The sequence below is a fragment of the Hyalella azteca genome, unplaced genomic scaffold (assembly GCF_000764305.2).
Source record: "Hyalella azteca isolate HAZT.00-mixed unplaced genomic scaffold, Hazt_2.0.2 contig12792, whole genome shotgun sequence".
NCBI classification, from domain to species: Eukaryota; Metazoa; Arthropoda; class Malacostraca; order Amphipoda; family Hyalellidae; genus Hyalella; species Hyalella azteca.
The window spans coordinates 44,834-62,876 of record NW_025942739.1 but is presented as its reverse complement, the minus strand read 5'-3'; the positions used below and the strand labels follow the sequence as shown (position 1 = coordinate 62,876).

General features: G+C 40.1%; 1 protein-coding gene across 29 annotated transcripts in view; it reads left to right on the top strand.

The window, feature by feature from the left end:
• Positions 1-18,043, top strand: part of LOC108678476 (myosin heavy chain, muscle) — a 37,429-nt gene extending 19,386 nt beyond the window's left edge. For 7 of the 29 annotated variants that reach the window (XM_018166903.2, XM_018166900.2, XM_018166899.2 and 4 more), the window contains exons 14-23: positions 525-642; positions 4,219-4,336; positions 7,777-8,250; positions 9,315-10,201; positions 11,329-11,407; positions 12,866-13,899; positions 14,100-14,553; positions 14,693-15,283; positions 16,284-16,315; positions 16,963-18,043. In XM_018166903.2, coding sequence (XP_018022392.1) covers positions 525-642; positions 4,219-4,336; positions 7,777-8,250; positions 9,315-10,201; positions 11,329-11,407; positions 12,866-13,899; positions 14,100-14,553; positions 14,693-15,283; positions 16,284-16,292 — 3,764 coding nt within the window. In that variant the 3' untranslated portion in view covers positions 16,293-16,315; positions 16,963-18,043. Of the gene's footprint in view, positions 1-524; positions 643-1,989; positions 2,108-2,695; positions 2,814-4,218; positions 4,337-5,706; positions 5,825-6,465; positions 6,584-7,776; positions 8,251-9,314; positions 10,202-11,328; positions 11,408-12,138; positions 12,218-12,865; positions 13,900-14,099; positions 14,554-14,692; positions 15,284-16,283; positions 16,316-16,962 lie in introns of all 29 variants that reach the window. The other 22 variants (XM_047883392.1, XM_018166907.2, XM_047883387.1 and 19 more) reach the window with 9 other exon arrangements.

The window sequence follows — 18,043 nt, the reverse complement described above, 5'->3', positions numbered from 1 at the left end:
TTATTATATATTTTCTTTGCGAATATCTATTGATGGGTATATTTTTATTGCAGTTTACGAAATTAGAACTAGAAATGTTTTCCATGATCACACAATTTTCGGAGCAAATGAATTCGCTTAGTACGCATTACTCAATTATCTCTTGTCCCGTAGCCAACGAGTAGAGTCAAAATATTTTCGTACTCCTTAACAGATAATTCTTGAATAATTTTCTACAATTATTTTGTAGTATTAGGTATGCAATCCGCAGTTGCGTTCCCTTCTTTGTTTATATAGTAACCTTTGTTTATATCGTAACCTTTCTATATAGTAACTTTAGTAACCTTATTAGCGCATTCTCATTTATGGAAAAAATGCACTATTGTGCTCCCCATGTCCGTCTGTCTGTCCGTCTGTCCGTGACCTCAAGTTTTCGTCGACGAGAAAATGCGCTCTCTGTCACTCACTGCAGTGAGTACTGAGTTATATTTTTTAACCTTTGTTTAGTTATGTCTAACCCCGCCCCTGGTCACCACTACCCTCAGGTGTCATTGATGCGGCTCTCGTCATGCATCAGCTCACCTGTAACGGTGTGCTTGAGGGCATCCGCATCTGTCGCAAGGGCTTCCCCAACCGCATGCTCTACCCCGACTTCAAGCACCGGTACGTCAGAAGCGCAATAATTCCAATATTCAATTCAATAAATTTAAACTTCAATATTCAATTTAATAATTTGAACTTCAATATTGAATTCAATAAATTTTAATTTCAATATTTAATTCAATAAATTTAAACTTCGATAATCAATTTAATAATTTGAATTTCAATAGTCAATTCAATAAATTAAATTTTATAATTCAGTTCAGTAATTTGAATTTCAATATTCAATTTAATAAATTTGAATTTCAATAATCAATTCAGTAATTTGAATTTTAACTTTCAGTTCAATCATTTGAATTTCAGTATTCAATTCAATAAATTTGAATTTCAATTATCAATTCAGTAACTTTAATATCAACATTCTGTTCTATAATTTAATTTCAATATTAAATTAAATAATTTTAATTACAACATGCAATTCAACAAATTTGAATTTTAATATTCAATTTAATAATTCCATTATTTATTTAAATTCAATAATTTTTAATCACTACATAAATTGTCAGTGACAAATTAGTGTAATATTGAACTAAAATATTTAGAACCAATTATATCGCCACAAGATTATCAAGCTTTAATGATCGTAATATAGATTAGCTAACCCTGATGGGAGTTTGTCGTTGAATGATAAGTGCTACCTATTTGAATAAATTTATTATATACATTTTTGTTGGCAATCAAATAACTGCAATCAAATTCTAATTTTTCATCCAGTATTAGGAATATATTGCAAATACTTTCAATTATGTGATCCAAAGTTTATCAACTTTGTTCATGTATTCATTATTATCAATATTATCAACGTTGTATCAGAAACTCATAGCACCCTTCCGAAACCTCTTTATTTATTCCCCATTCGTTACCGTGAATCCCCAATCGTACCCCAGCGGTCGTCCCTCCAATTTTTCCAAGTTTTTCCTCAATGAATTTATATTTTGAATTCCACATTGTTTTTGAACGTGACCCCTCATGGATTTCCCTCCCGTATTACTGTCTTCCCAATGAGTTCCCGATTTATGATTGTCTCCCTTCCCAACGTTTCTCAACATTTCAGGCTAAAATGTATTTCTATAAGCATGTTTCGCCCCCACAGTGCAGTTACAATGCGCATTATTACCGAATATTTTAATTACATTTCTAAAATATACCTTTTTCCGTCACTGTCATGAAAACTGTCACGTGAAATGCATAACTCTTACACTGTTCAGTGAAATCAACATCATCAAATTTGGCCATGAGACTTTCAATGCTAAAAAACTCCAACCAATGCATGCAAATATTGCAAGCGGTCGTTCCGGGACTTAAACAGTTGAAATGGCCAGTCTTTGCAATATTTCCCTTCCTTTTTAGCTACAAAATTCTGGCCACGAAAGCTATGGAAGAGCAGGATACTGAGAAGAAAGCAGCTGGTGTCTGTCTTGAAGCTATTCAATTGCCCACTGAGAGCTACCGTCTTGGTAACACCAAGGTGCTTAGACAGAGTGATCTGAATTTAAATTAATACATTATAGATCTCGAGACCAGCTAAACTTCAGACAAAGGCTGTTGCATTAGTGTTTGCATCCTCATATTAAACCCAGCAGCATCTGCAGTCTCCGAGTGGAATCGCTTGAGACATTTTTGGCAATTCAGCGCTATTCCATACTATTGCATAGAAAGTTTTTACGCCGACATGAGGAGGAACAAATTTTGCCTCCTTGTGCATGACATTGGCTGAATTAGTCGGCATTCTTGCTTAATAGTGAGTAGACTGCATGAACAATACAGCGAGATTTTCCCTCCATGATATTTCCTTTTCCTCCCAGTTTATCACCTTATCAAAAGCGAGAATAAATTTTCAAGCATTAGAGTTCATTCTTTTCAAATTTCATACCCGCAAAAATATTTTATTCTACACCCTCGAAAGATACATAAACGAAAATACATTTGTATCTCACCGAAATCATTATTGAAATCTGCGTAATGTCTTCAGTTACTGCGTCATTTTGAGCCAATATTCGATTTTCTTGCATTTTCAACATTTCAAGGATGTTTTCGTGTTTCCCCGACACTGCAGCTACATGATCCTTGCCCCTCTATTGATGCAAGCGCAAGAAGATCCCAAAAAGGCGGCCGACGTTTGCCTCACTCATATCGCCTTGCCCCCTGAAAGCTTCCGACTTGGCAACACCAAGGCATGTTGCAGCGAGATCGTCCATTAATATCTTTTCATTTTAATCGGACCGAGAGCGATCTATATTCGTATAAGGCTTCTTATGCTCATTTTCATCTAATTTCCGGTATATTTTCGATTTTTAATGAACTTTTCTCCTATTATAATATTATCGTTTTCCAACTTGATTGTTTCTTTTGTATTTTCATTCTACTCGAATAACTTGCAGCTTTTAACTTACGGCTATTTTATATTTATTTCCGATTTCTATGTAACATTGATAAGACGCGTTAATAGCTCACATGCTAGTTACTTCTCGTATAAGTTCAATTTCTAACTTACGCCGTATTCGCATTGCATTTTACTATCATACCGTTTTATTTCGTTCGTCTTTTCGTATCCGGCGTGATACTGGTCGGAGTACTTAAATTTTCTGATGCCTTTTAGCTTGGTTATTTTACAGTATATAATGCTTCATTCGTACAGTCTTCGAAAGTAGATTCGGTTGGCCATATAAGCCTTACTGATTCATACGATTTCAACACGCTCTTTTAAGTTGTATACATGATTGCGCTCTAAATAACTCGTTTAGTTTTGCACTCGCCTCACTTTGGTCTATCAATCCGTTCTCATAGCCATGCCCACATCCCATCCCAAAAACTAAAATAACACTTCCATTTCTCTCCATTCCTATTAAGCTTAGCCCTTTGTTTTGTCAATAAGTTTGGCATCAAACAAAATTCCTGCAAGGGTGCCCTAACACTCTCATTCTCATCTTAGTTCAAATTTTAGACCACTACTTCATCATAGTTAGACACTTATTTTCATCGATGTTCTCTCGTGACAGGAACTTCAGGTTTCTTTATTAGTTTATTATAATTTATTTCTAACTTGGTTATTTTATTGTCTGCTTCTCGGCGCGATGTCTTCACTGCTTCTTCAACTTTAACGTCTGCAACGCTTCGCTTTCTCAATGCTCATCTACACCAAAAAATATTACACAATATTCACACTTATTACTTGCATTGCAACTCAAATATGCCTTCGAACATCGGTTTGTCGACTTTTATACTGCAACCATTACTGTATTTTTTATATACAAATTATTGCTAACTAAACAATGTTTGATTAATTTTCATGCGATTTATATCAAAATTTAAACTATACTACGGCGCTACACTGTTTCCAAATATTTGATCTGCCTTGCACAACATACCACTTTGAGAATGTTGCTCTGAAACCAATCACTTCGGAACCCCTGCGTTTCACATTTCTGTCGCGATTGGCCCGTATATATACACCGCCGCTCCACTTACCTAAATAATATATATACACCGCCGCTCCACTTACCTAAATAATATATATACACCGCCACCCCACTTACCTAAACAATATATATACACCGCCGCTCCACTTACCTAAAATAGCTACAAAATCCTCGGAGCCAAGATCTTGGCTGAAGTCTCTGACGACAAGAAGGCCGCTGCCCAAGTCCTCGAGTCTGTCGGTCTCGAGAGTGACAAATTCCGTACTGGTAACACCAAGGTATAATATTCGTTACAAATTTTCGACCCGCGTGCACTTATCCCTACGAATTATCCCCCAAAGAACACTTATATTCCCTTCAGTATACTTGAAAACTTATCTACGTATGTACTCAACCCGTTTGCAGTTGAATCTTGTGAAAATTCCGTAAACTCAAACACCCTCCAGTTGCCCGAGACTTGATGTTTTGTTGAAAACAGGGTTTCTATAAACCTGTTATGTTAGTAGTTGTTCTGTATCATGAAAACCAAAACGTCCCTCTGGATCTCCTGCCCCGATTTCCTTTGAAGGACTTTCAGGAAAGAACTATGAAAGAATCTCTCGGTGACATCAGTCCCTTGTTATCCCACCCACCCCTTCAAGCCCAGTTTGGAAGGGCACTTGATCTGCCCCGCATTTTTACCTGAACCTATTCAGAAATTATCCATGCCTACTGAAACAAATTGTAGAACAATACCAAAGACATGACAGTACAACTTTTTAGGAATACTGTTTAATGTTCCCCTGATGTCATGATTTGGCTGCCTGTGAATAATGGAATTCATGCACAATGATTTTGCCAGTGTATGAATTTAATCGTCTTTTACGAAATTTCGTTGCTGAAAGCAGGATACTGAAAACTGCTCTTGCATGTTTTCAATTCAAGACATGCCACGAGGCACCCTCTTCATAATATTTCTTATACTTTCTATATTCGCTCGCTTGATTGCTACTAATTTGTTGTTTTACATTCCCTTATTTATGTCTTATTTTGTTGTTTCTTGATTCAGTAAATCCCATTTCAAAGTGTTTTCATGCATGTGTCGCATTGCACACTGAATTATAGTTTTAATTAATTTTCCCTTTCCTGATTATTTCTCTCTATATATATTTATTTTGCATACATATGTAATTTATTACGCTAAGGACCCATGATCTGTTCAACCCCTCTGACTGCACCCCCCAAAAGGTATGTTGGCTGCACTCCAATGATTGCCCCTCCCCATCTCTCTTACTCCCTCCCTCCCTCTTAGCACTCCACTTGAATTTAAATTATATGCTTGAACTATTGTAGTATATGAAAGCGTTCTCCTTTCTAACTTCGAAGCCCTCCTTCCCAAAAATTGTTTCCCTGGGTATTTTGTTCGGGCCCCAATTTTCTTGCAGAACAGAAAATGTCCGCAAATAAGTCCACGTTCTCATCGTTCTTTGGAATGTGTCTTTACCCTAAAAATTTCATGCGCACGGTAAACTTTGCACTCCTAGTAGTACCAAGTTTGTTTACGCAATATGCTCCCAATGATTTCGAGAAAAATTATGTCCCTATTTGAAGTATTTAGCTTCCCAAGTTCCCAAATTAAATAAATGTTTAATATGACGGCTCGATGCAGATACTGCATTCTAGCATCCAAAGAAGCTGCTGCGACCGAGACTGAGAAGAAAGCGGCAGAAGTCATTCTTGAGAAAATTGAACTAGGATCAGAAAAGTACAAAATTGGCCACACGAAGGCATGTATCTCGAATTCCCGCTTTCTTTTATATCACCAGTAGCAATATTAGTCAATCTAGAAACCTTTCCCTATAGTCCTTCGTGCCTGAGAATGCTATTGAATCGATTTTTCATTGCAGTCATTAGAATTCTGCGGGTTTTAAAGACAGATTTTTGTGATTGCTCTTAAACCCTACCCTTAGCAATGAGATTCTGCATGTACCACGCGATTGTTCCCTCTTCTGTCAATCTGAACTCTGACTTCAGAAAAGCTTTTGTCACCGATTCACAGAAACGGTTTTTGATCATAAATCACGTATCAAGACCGACTTCGTAACAATCAACCGAATATCAACAACTGTTTCCTAGAATCGGTGTCATGGCAAACTAGCATTAGCGGGGCTGTTCCCCAAGTGTTTCCCAAATGAGTGATGAGTTCCCCCATTGAGTGAAATGTTCCCCAGCTGAGTCCCACTCTCAACAGAAGAAAAGCAACTCACCGGATTCATGCTCTCGTCCGTTAGAAAATCTTGAGCCAAGACCGGAAATGCATGCCCCGTTTTTCTGTGTAATTAGCTAGAATTGTCTTTTGTATTTCTATCCACAATTTCAGTGCAAAACGGAAAATGACCTTTCGTCCGGTGGTTCTTTGCCCCCACAGATACTCCATCCTTTCCACCCAGATAGCTAACTCTGCTGAGAGCGAGAAAAAGGCCACCGAACTCATCCTAGACAAAATTTCTTTGGAGCCTGAAAAGTACAGAATGGGCCATACGAAGGCATGTGACGGCACTTGCCTATTCGTTATTTATTTAACACAAATATTATTTTATCGAAACATTTTATTCAGTTGCCCGTTCAAGATCTTGTTTTATTTGAATCTTGAATTATTTTCTATATTTATTTTCTTTATTTCGGCAGAGTTTTCGAGGTGCCTAGTGATTGTTTAGTTAACTTACTGTACCGTACGTGAAAGAGTCCGTTTGCACCATTAACGGCATCCTTCTTCAGATCCTGATCCTTCTCTTCGGCGATTGCAACAATTCCAGGACCAGTTGCAAATCCTTCATCCTATACCTTCCTCTTTATGTTCCCAGCAACTCAGTAGCATCCCCGTTTACCCGTTAGTGTTCCTGTCACCCAATGCGTTTGAATTGTTTAGAAAACCTATTTTATCCTTTAGAATATTTACCCTACCTCTGCGTGTTGAATCACACTTGTTTTATTTAGAAAAGTTTGTGTTTTTATTTAAAATTTCAGTGGTTCAGAGAGTTATTGTCCGTTTTATATATTAGAGAGTTTCGCCTCTCAGATACGCCCTACTGAGCACTTCTCTGCTCCACATGGAGAGAAAGGAGCCTGTAGAACCGAAAGCAGCTACCGAAATGATCCTCGATACAGTAAAACTTGACGCGTCTAAGTACAGATTTGGAGTTACCAAGGTATTTTCATACTAATTCTACCCTAAATAATTTATTGCTCCAACTAACTGAACAAAACAAACCGCAAATAAAAAATAAAAGGAATTATAACTTGAATAAAGCTATAATATTTCCACTAATTCACGTATCTCCTGCCCGCTTTTGTTAAGTCTTCTCATCGTCAAAGAAGAGGTAAGCTTTACCATTAATATATTCGTAGATGAGATACATTTTGTTTCAATTCATCTCCCGATTTGCTCATCAAGTTCAATTAGCATTCAATCATTAAATAAATCTGACTGTCTGGACTTTTTTCTGCTTCAATGAAGGGAAGAGATAATTTAACTCTAAATTTATAGTAATATGAAGTTGAAATTTAGTAAAAAGTCCCTCTGACAATGTAGTTAGTTACATCTTTCAACGGCCTCAGAGTTCCAAAGACTGTCAGTCCGACTCTTCCATCACAAATCTTTGGATCATCTTTAGCGCCCGCGTTTCTGTCACCTCAATTTCTCACTTTAACTTGTACCCCTATCTGGTCGACCGCGTAGGTATTCTTCCGCGCCGGTGTCCTTGGTCAGCTCGAGGAAATCCGTGACGACCGTCTGGCCAAGATCATCTCATGGCTGCAGGCCTGGATCCGTGGCTACATCTCCCGCAAGAACTACAAGAAGCTCCAGGAACAACGTGTTGCCTTGATTGTGGTCCAGCGTAACCTGAGGAAATACCTCCAGCTCCGCACCTGGCCCTGGTATCGCCTCTGGCAGAAGGTCAAGCCTCTCCTCAACGTCACCCGCGTCGAGGATGAGATTCGCGCCCTCGAGGAGAAGGCTGAGAAGGCTCTTGCTGAGCTCGAGAAGGAGAGCGAGCTCCGTAAGAAGCTTGAAGGCCAGAATGTTACTCTTCTCCAGGAGAAGAACGACCTCTTACTGGTTCTCGAGTCCACCAAGGGTAGCGCCTCCGAGTTCATGGACAAGCAGGCCAAGCTTGCTGCCCAGAAGGCCGACCTCGAAGCCCAGCTCAATGTAAGTGTTCACTAGATTGATGTAAAAACATATTTTTTTGGTTCTTAATGTTGAATTTCGATGATATTTATCGGCAGAATTAATCTTAAATAACGCTTTGATTCACCAATTGAAGCTTATCATTGGTGTTTATTTCATTAATTGTTCGATCTTAATATAGTTTATATTCCGATTAATCGAACATTCAATATATTACATATGCTTAGATTTAAACTCTTCTTATTCGTTATATATATTTTGTGGGGGTTCTCCTGTGCTTATAAAATAATGCTGACGCTATTACCTCCCGATAGATATTTTCCCCAATAATGAAAAGCGCACCCTAATGTTAGTCAAATTTAGAAGCTGCCACAAATGCGTTATATTTAGTTGCCGACCCGATCACAGGTGTCAGCCGCATTTCATCGAGTGCCTCTTCCTCGTTAGACATATTTGGCACGCACTATGTATTGATCCAAATGTATGTGGCTAAATTTAGTAAGCCAGGCGTTACCCACCCATGTTGATGTAAGGTGCCCAGGTGTTCGGCGGCTTACCGTACCGCCAGCCAAACTAGTTCCCCTCGTCAGTCTCGCTCAGGCTTACCAACACTCAACTGCCTCAACCGGGCCTTGCGGCCGTTCTCGCTGGCTGTGCTTAGTGCTTAGTTCTCTCTAGTGATACGCCTTCACTTTTAATAGGATTATAAGCTTTTGAAACGCATTCCTCCTCATTCTGAGAATTGATACAATGGCTTCTGCTAGTTTAGAAGCTACAATTGAGGTATGATATTCAAATTGTATTTCCTCTCACCTGGCTCTTGGTTTTTATTCACCGATGATTGAAAACAAGCCCTATGAGTTCTTAAAATCAAGATTTCAGCTCCTCAACGAAAACGATCAAATAAAATTTATATTAGTGAATATTTTACCTTTTTATAATTCTTGGTTACTCTCTCAGTCGTTATCGGCCGGTGAAATTGGGATGTACGAAATCCGTTTTTTTTTTAGTCGTGTAAGTAATCAGTTTATTCCTGAAGTTTTCTCAGCATTGAAAGTGATCGCAATGGAATTTCCCTCCTGTAGGAGCTCACCGACAGGCTCCAGAGTGAGGAAGAGGCCCGCAACAAGCTCTTCCAGGGCAAGAAGAAGGCTGATCAGGAGATGGCCACCTTCAAGAAGGATATTGAGGACATGGAGCTGAGCCTCCAGAAATCTGAGCAGGACAAGGCCACCAAGGACCACCAGATCCGCAGCCTCAACGATGAGATCGCCCACCAGGATGAACTCATCAACAAGATCAACAAGGAGAAGAAGCACCTCCAGGAGTGCAACCAGAAGACTGCTGAAGATCTCCAGGCCGTTGAGGACAAGTGCAACCACCTCAACAAGGTGAAGGTGAAGCTTGAGCAGACTCTTGATGAGCTCGAGGACTCTCTTGAGCGCGAGAAGAAGCTGCGCGCTGAGGTCGACAAGTCCAAGAGGAAGGTTGAGGGTGACCTCAAGCTTACTCAGGAGGCTGTCGCTGATCTCGAGCGCAACAAGAAGGAGCTCGAGGGCACCATCCAGCGCAAGGACAAGGAAGTCTCTTCCCTCGCTGCCAAGCTTGAGGACGAGCAGGGTCTTGTGTCCAAGCTCCAGAAGCAGATCAAGGAGCTCCAGGCCCGCGTTGAGGAGCTTGAGGAGGAACTCGAGCACGAGCGCCAGGCTCGCGCCAAGGCCGAGAAGGGCAAGTCCCACTTCGCCAAGGAGCTCGAAGAGCTCAGCGAGCGCCTCGATGAGGCTGGTGGTGCCACCTCTGCTCAGATTGAGCTCAACAAGAAGCGTGAGGCTGAGCTCGGAAAACTCCGCCGTGACCTCGAGGAGTCCAACATCCAGCACGAAGCCGCCCTCGCTTCTCTCCGCAAGAAGCACAACGATGCCGTCGCTGAGATGTCCGAGCAGATCGACCATCTCAACAAGATGAAGGCCAGGTGGGTCGTCAGGCTTAATTTCCGTACAAAAGGTCTTAGTTATGAAAGTTCCAGACTTACTTTACTTATTATTGGTCGTTATTATAAAAGTATTCAGGCTTGCTTTACTTTTATTAATGGTAATAGGTATGAAAGTATTCAGGCTTACTTTACGCATTAATGGTCGTAGTTACGAAGTAGGTTGGTATGTAATTTATAAATGAGTTTTTGTTCAAGTTATTTCTGCGATAACCAAGCGAAACAAATTATGCAGTTCAAAATAGGACAGTAATTAAAACAATTTTTTGAATTCAGGTTGCAATAAATCAGCTTCTGAACAAATAAAACTGACGTGAATTTATTATATGATTGTGGCATTTTGAATATTTGTACTATATATTTGTACTTCTCAGTCGACCAGTGTAGTATACAATTCCATTCAAAATATATCATAGGAGTGTTAATTTTTAGTATCATCAATCTTCACATTTTTCTTGTCCATGCTTATTATTTTAATCAATGCTTACCTTTGCTATATTTTATGCTTCTTTATTTATTTAGCTTCCAATATAACGCAATATTTTATTAGTTTTCTTCGGATAATATTTTATTGAGTGGGCCTAATACTAATACGAGTCATTTTACCGAGTCATTTATAATACGAGTCATTTTTAACGGCCTTATAATTCAATTGCGCCTTCTGTTTAATTCACATTTATACATAATTTTCTTAAATTTATTATTGATTGAATTCCAAGATCCTTTTATTTGATTAACATCAGAATTTCAAGATAAATCCATTTATCTCGGTATCTCGAACTCCCAAAAATATCGAGTTTACAAATTTCCAGAATTCTGATAAGACCGTGAATCTGCACAGCCATGGATTTTAATTCTTAATACTCCTTAAAAATCAATTTTGAAAATTCGAATTGCAGACTAAAAACTTCAAGGCTTCCAAAATTAATTACACTACCGCAAAAAAATCTCAAGGGTTTGATTGATTTGGCCACGTTACTCTCATTTAGAGATCTAATTATCCTTAATTGGAACAATTATTTCTTAACAATTCCACGGGGTAACACAAGGAAAGATTACAATGAAAATTAAGGATCTACGCTAAGGACTCGTTTAATTTGAACTCATAGGATTGAGAAGGACAAGGAGAGCATCAAGCGCGACTCTGACGATGCCCGTTCTGCCACCGACGGTCTTGCTCGGGACAAGGTAAAAAAATACGTCAATAATTACGCAATTATTAGTAAAAAATGTGTCAATTATGAGCCCGATAAGAATAAAACCTAACAGCGAGTCCTGGAGGTTTTTTAAAACCTAATGAAGTCTCGTTCCATTTATAATCAAAACCTTCCACAAATGTTTCGACTTCCTACCAGCTCCTGACTAGTACGACCTGAACCAAATGTATCAATTTTATGTTTCCTACCGCTGCCGAAAATGGGGCTTCCTTTGTCTCGTCTAACCTCTAATTTAATCCTCACCTCCACCGTATTTATTAATAGAATCTATACTAATTGTCCGTGGTCTCCAAGAATTACATTTTCCGAGATGAAAGAAAAAACGTGGAAAAAATTATCCTGGCGTTAAGCTATTTTCTAGAAGGAAAGCATAAAACCTCGGTCACTATCAGCGTTTATGTTCGCTCATTTTTACTTAATTTCGCAATTAAAAACTCTCATTTCGCTTTATGAAAGTTCCGTTTCTCCTTAACAAACATGCGATCACAGATTCAGTTCGTTTCAAGCAATTTCTGTTCAAATTACTTCGCTTCAGTTCATAATATTTAAATTTTGCTTTCGTTCAAACTAATTCTGTAGCAATCGCCGTCTTTTTTTCGTTCAGCGTTTAATTTACTATATACATATTCAATTTCACTCAACTGAAGCTGTTTCTTCTCAATGATCGTCAAATTATTGAAATACCCACAATAAAACACTCAGGGCTGAACGCGACAAGCAAGGAATAACTTCGGAATTGAACGATGCCAAGTCCGCCGCCGATATGCTCAGCAATGATAAGGTAAAATTTCTCTTGAATACACGAATTAACGCGGATGAATTAATTCGCAATAATAATTGCGGACCCGAAATACTATCCCGAAATAGTGACCAATATAATCCATTCTGGTTATAATTTCGGAAATACTTAGCAGTGCTCGATAGAAATTGTTTTGAATTTAGGAGATTTATAGATTGTAATTAGCATTTTTGCATTGCGTGACAATGTTTTTGAACTTCGAAGTTGTCGAAGCTTCAACAAAAGTTGCGATCGCTCGAATATTTATTTTATATTAAATAATTTTGGTATCTTAGCGCCATTGCGTACAAATTATTGTTGTACTACTTCAACGCCAGAAGCTCCGATCTTAGTAATGGAAGAATAAATTCAGATTACTGAATTTTATGCTTCAATCTCATGATATTCCTCTTTTCGTAGCTCCTGTCCTATGTTCCGGCAAACTCTTTTCCAAATCCTACTATTGCTGTGTTATATCCCATTTTGGAAATGCATTCGTGTAAAAATACCCCAATACCTGAGATATATATGAAAAAATGACCTATATTTAGTGGTTACAAGATAGAATAATTGGAGGTGCGTTGTAATAAATTTTTCATCATCGTTGATTTTTCCTCTTGTCTGGGGCATCCTGCACGGTAAAATCAACAGGCCTCTGCTGAGAAGATGAACAAGCAGCTCATGAACACCATCAACGAGATTCAGGCCAAGCTTGACGAAGCCAACCGCACCCTCAACGACTTCGACGCCACCAAGAAGAAGCTTGCCGTTGAAAACGCCGACCTTCTCCGCCAGCTCGAGGAAGCCGAGAGCCAGGTTGGTCAGCTGTCCAAGCTGAAGCTGTCCCTCACCAACCAGCTTGACGACACCAGGAAACTCGCTGACGATGAGAGCCGCGAACGCGCTACCATCCTCGGCAAATTCCGCAACCTGGAGCACGACATCGATGGTCTCCGTGAGCAGCTCGACGAGGAAGGCGAGGCTAAGGCCGACCTTCAGCGCCAGCTGTCCAAGGCTAACGCCGAGTCCCAGATGTGGCGCGCCAAGTACGAGTCTGAGGGTGTTGCTCGCGCCGAGGAGCTCGAAGCTGCCCGCCTGAAGCTCGCCGCTCGCCTCGAAGAGGCTGAGCAGCAGATCGAGCAGCTCAACGTCAAGAACATGAACCTCGAAAAGACCAAGGCTCGCGTCAGCGCTGAGCTCGAGGACATGCAGATTGAAGTCGAGCGTGCCCAGACCCTCGCCAACGCCGCCGAGAAGAGGCAGAAGAACTTCGACAAGATCATTGCCGAATGGAAGATGAAGGTTGACGACCTCGCCGCTGAACTCGATGCCTCCCAGAAGGAATGCAGGAACTACTCCACTGAACTGTTCCGTGTCAAGGCCGCCTACGAAGAGAACCTTGAGCAGCTCGACTCTGTGCGCCGTGAGAACAAGAACCTCGCTGATGAGATCAAGGACCTCATGGACCAGATTGGTGAGGGTGGCCGATCCCTCCACGAGACCGAAAAGAACCGCAAGCGTCTCGAGATCGAGAAGGAAGAACTGCAGGCAGCTCTTGAGGAGGCTGAGGCCGCTCTTGAGCAGGAGGAGAACAAGGTGCTCCGAGGACAGCTTGAGCTCAGCCAAGTCAGGCAGGAGATCGACAGGCGCATCCAGGAGAAGGAAGAAGAGTTCGACAACACTCGGTGAGTATTTATATTTTCCATAATCCATACATAATATTTTATAAATCAATAAAAACAAATATACATGTAAACGAGTGAATAGTTAACCCTAGAATTCAATCCGGGAAAGTATTCGATGAAAACCCTGCAATATTTACATTTACTGGAATGTATAGCGTCCATGATCTCTATTAACAACATATTGTCTTCTTCATTTCCAGCAAGTGCCACCAGCGCGCCATTGATTCCATGCAGGCTTCCCTTGAGGCTGAAGCTAAGGGCAAGGCTGAGGCTCTTCGCATGAAGAAGAAGCTTGAGTCCGACATCAACGAGCTTGAGATCGCTCTTGACCACTCTAACAAGGCCAACGCCGACCTCCAGAAGCACATCAAGAAGCTTCAGGGTGAGATCAAGGACATGCAGGCCCGTGTTGAAGAGGAGCAGCGCCTCGCCTCCGAGTACCGCGAACAGTACGGCATTGCCGAACGCCGCGCCAACGCCCTGCACGGCGAGCTCGAAGAGTCCCGCACTCTCCTCGAACAGTCCGACCGCGGCCGTCGCCAGGCTGAGGCTGAGCTCGCCGAGGCCAACGAGCACCTCAATGACCTCACCGCCCAGAACAATGCCTTGGGTCTTGCCAAGAGGAAGCTCGAGGGAGAACTCCAGACCCTCCACGTAAGTTGATCGTGCAATATCTCCCTGTGGTCATAACATTTTTAAAAAATTATATTGAATACCTTTAAATTTGTTACATAATGCACTTAATATTCCATTTTTCCCCGCAATAATCTTTTTCGCACTCACTTTTGCGCAGGCTGATCTTGATGAGATGCTCAACGAAGCCAAGAACTCCGAAGAGAAGGCCAAGAAGGCCATGGTTGATGCCGCTCGCCTTGCTGACGAGCTCCGCGCCGAACAAGAGCACGCCCAGGCCCAGGAGAAGATGCGCAAGGGTCTTGAAGTCCAGGTTAAGGAGCTCCAGGTCCGCCTTGAGGAGGCTGAAGGCAACGCCCTGAAGGCCAGCAAGAAACAGATTGCCAAGCTCGAAGGCCGCGTCCGCGAACTCGAAAGCCTTCTTGACGACGAAGCCCGCCGCCACGCTGATGCCCAGAAGAACCTGAGGAAGTGCGAACGCCGCATCAAGGAGCTCACCTTCCAGTCCGATGAGGACAAGAAGAACCACGAGCGCATGCAGGACCTCGTCGACAAGCTCCAGCAGAAGATCAAGACTTACAAGCGCCAGATCGAGGAGGCTGAGGAGATTGCCGCCCTCAACTTGGCCAAGTTCCGCAAGGCCCAGCAGGAGCTCGAAGAGGCTGAGGAGCGCGCCGACCATGCCGAGACGTCCGCCAGCAAGGCCAAGGTGAAGGGGCGAGCGCAGAGCTTGGCCCGCATGTCCCCACAGGTGATACCACCAATAAGACCCGATCAATTAATAAATTAGTACTTGGAATGAGACAAAATTGTAATTCAAATATCTAATGCAGTAATTTGTAATGAATATCGAAAATTATACTTCACATATGTCAAATAATGACAGTTGTAATGCTGAACAATTCTTTACAAATTCCATTATTACAGCTTTATTCATAGCTTTAAATGATCAATTTTTGATTCCATGTTTTAATTTTTCATTTCTTTCTTTGATATTAATTTAAAGTATATTAATTTTCCATTTCCATTTTTTTATGAAAATTTAATTTGATAATTTTTGGTTCTCATTCAAACAATAATCTATCCTTTAGTTTCTCTACGGGGCTTAATGGTGGTGGTGTACCTTCCTGAAGTATGTATACCCATCCCGGTGCCCAGCATATCCATTATATATCACCAAATCCATACAAATAAAAGTTACATTGCCATTTTTACTGCAATTCCACAGTAAATGAATACGCTCAACATCACTCACTTGAGAATTCCCTAACACTATCCACGAATTGGATAACTTATAAACATCTCTTCGATATTCCAATATCAAATATTTCGAGCAAACGATATTTTTCAATACACACAAATAATAGTGTTCAAAGTTTCAAGACATATTTAGAAATATCTCAGCATACTTTATTACTAACTTTCCTTTATTTCCTAACACGGTATTTTCCTTCCTGTATGCTAGCTCCAATTTTTAGATGCTAAGTTTACTCTTAATAGTTTAATTTTGATCATAAATTTCTTGGTTTCACTTTTCCTTTGTTCTAGAGCAGCTCTGTGTAGCAAAAACTCTTAATTAAATTTTCATTTCTTGTAGCCATTCTTATTGCGTTCAGTATTGTCAAAACATTTAGCTATTTTGAATATCTCACTCTAGTCCTTATACTCTTTCATGTTCAAGTAATATTCTCTCTTCAATCTTTTCGTAACTTGTGTTAATCTTTCTCTGTCGTTTCTGTTCTTCAATGCAGAGGTCTTAAGCTGGTCTACAAACTTTAGAAAAGTAAGTATTTTGAATTTCCTTTCGACACTTTAAATTATTTCCTGACTTTAAACTGCAAATACTTCAACATTCAGGTTTATAATCTGTTCATCTTAGTGTTGTAGCTTGTTATTTTGTGCGTGAAAATTATAGACGCTTAAACTGATAAATTCTATTGAAATGTTTATTGACCAAAAAACGGGCACCACACTTAAATATGAACCAATGTTTTCAAACAAAAACTTAATTTCATCGAAACTATATTACAATATACTAATAGCTGAATGCTTTTGCTTCAACAAAGACGTTTACATTCATACTGCTCTTCGGTTAAATCATTCATTTAATTCAAATATACACCTTGCACCAACATTCCCACGAATTACCTATTAACAACAACGTTCACAACATCGCACAAATTACAAACAGGCGTGATTAGGGATTTGAAGTCGACATGAATAATCGTGATAAATCTGTTTATCCAAGATTTATTATGGAGTCCAAAATCATGAGTTTAATTAATTAGAATTTTGGCTAAAATTTATGACTGCATTCTCTGAAATTAATCCATAGTATAAACTTTCAGCTTTTAAATGGAAAATAATAGGAATAACCAATAATTATTATTCCTACATGAATTAATCGGAATTATTTTCTCCCATCAACAGCCCGTCAGCCGACCTTTCAACCTAAGCCGCCAGATGCTAGAGTAACCGACCACCGCACGACTCATCAACTAGATTTAAGTTTACGTCGGGAAGTCCCATAGCGATTATTTGTTATATCCGAGACTCTTGTCGCTGTAATATGTCTTTGTTACAGTCGCTCTCAAGATCAGTAGATTTCGTCTTTGAGCTCCAACACGGTGATGTGAGCGCAAGATCAATAGGCTATAGTCAAAGCTGGATTATTTTGCATTGAATCTAATTCACTTCTCTGTGATTCTTCCCTATTGAATCTTATCTCTACTTCAAACATACTATTCTTTTAACTATGCTCTCTTTTCCCATCAATGTAAGTTCTCCTGCTGAGATGTTATAGCCGCTCGCTCTTTTTGGAGCTCAATGTAGATGCCTAAAATTAAACAACGTCCAATTGCTGGGAAAACAAGGAGGTTATTTTTGCCTTTCAAGTGGATGGCACTCACAGCTCACGGCTTCTGTTGTAACCGCCGTCACGAATGTTCTTTATTAATATAGATCAGACACACGCGCCGTTTCTATGCCATCAGAAACTTAACTATTAAGAAGAACAGTCCAAGGGCTTCCATACAAAAGCTGTGAATGGTATCCACTCCACGAGTGCAATGAAAACCTGTAGAATCCTATGCACGAATACTCTTGTTTCATCCGCTTTAAATTTATTTCTTTTATAAATGCATATTTATCAATCCAGCCTTTTGCCGGTAGTTTTCAAATGGCTTGTGTTTCAGTACCGAAACCTTATATCTCATTTCCTCATGCGGATCAAATGGGACCCCAAACAGATAAAGCATTTTGGCTGGACGCGACACTAGGCTGCACGGGTTATAAACAAATATGTGTCGGAATTTGTCTCTGAATAAGTGTAGTTCTACGAGAATGATGCATTTCTGATTCGGTTGATGATCGCACCAACTTGATGTTATTCATTGATTAGTTTTAGTAAATGTAAAAGTATCCTTGTGCCCGGCAATTGTATTCTTGTGTTGAGAAAGTGTCATCTGATATGAGAATAAGTGTTATCAATAAAGAAAACACGAGGCTGGAA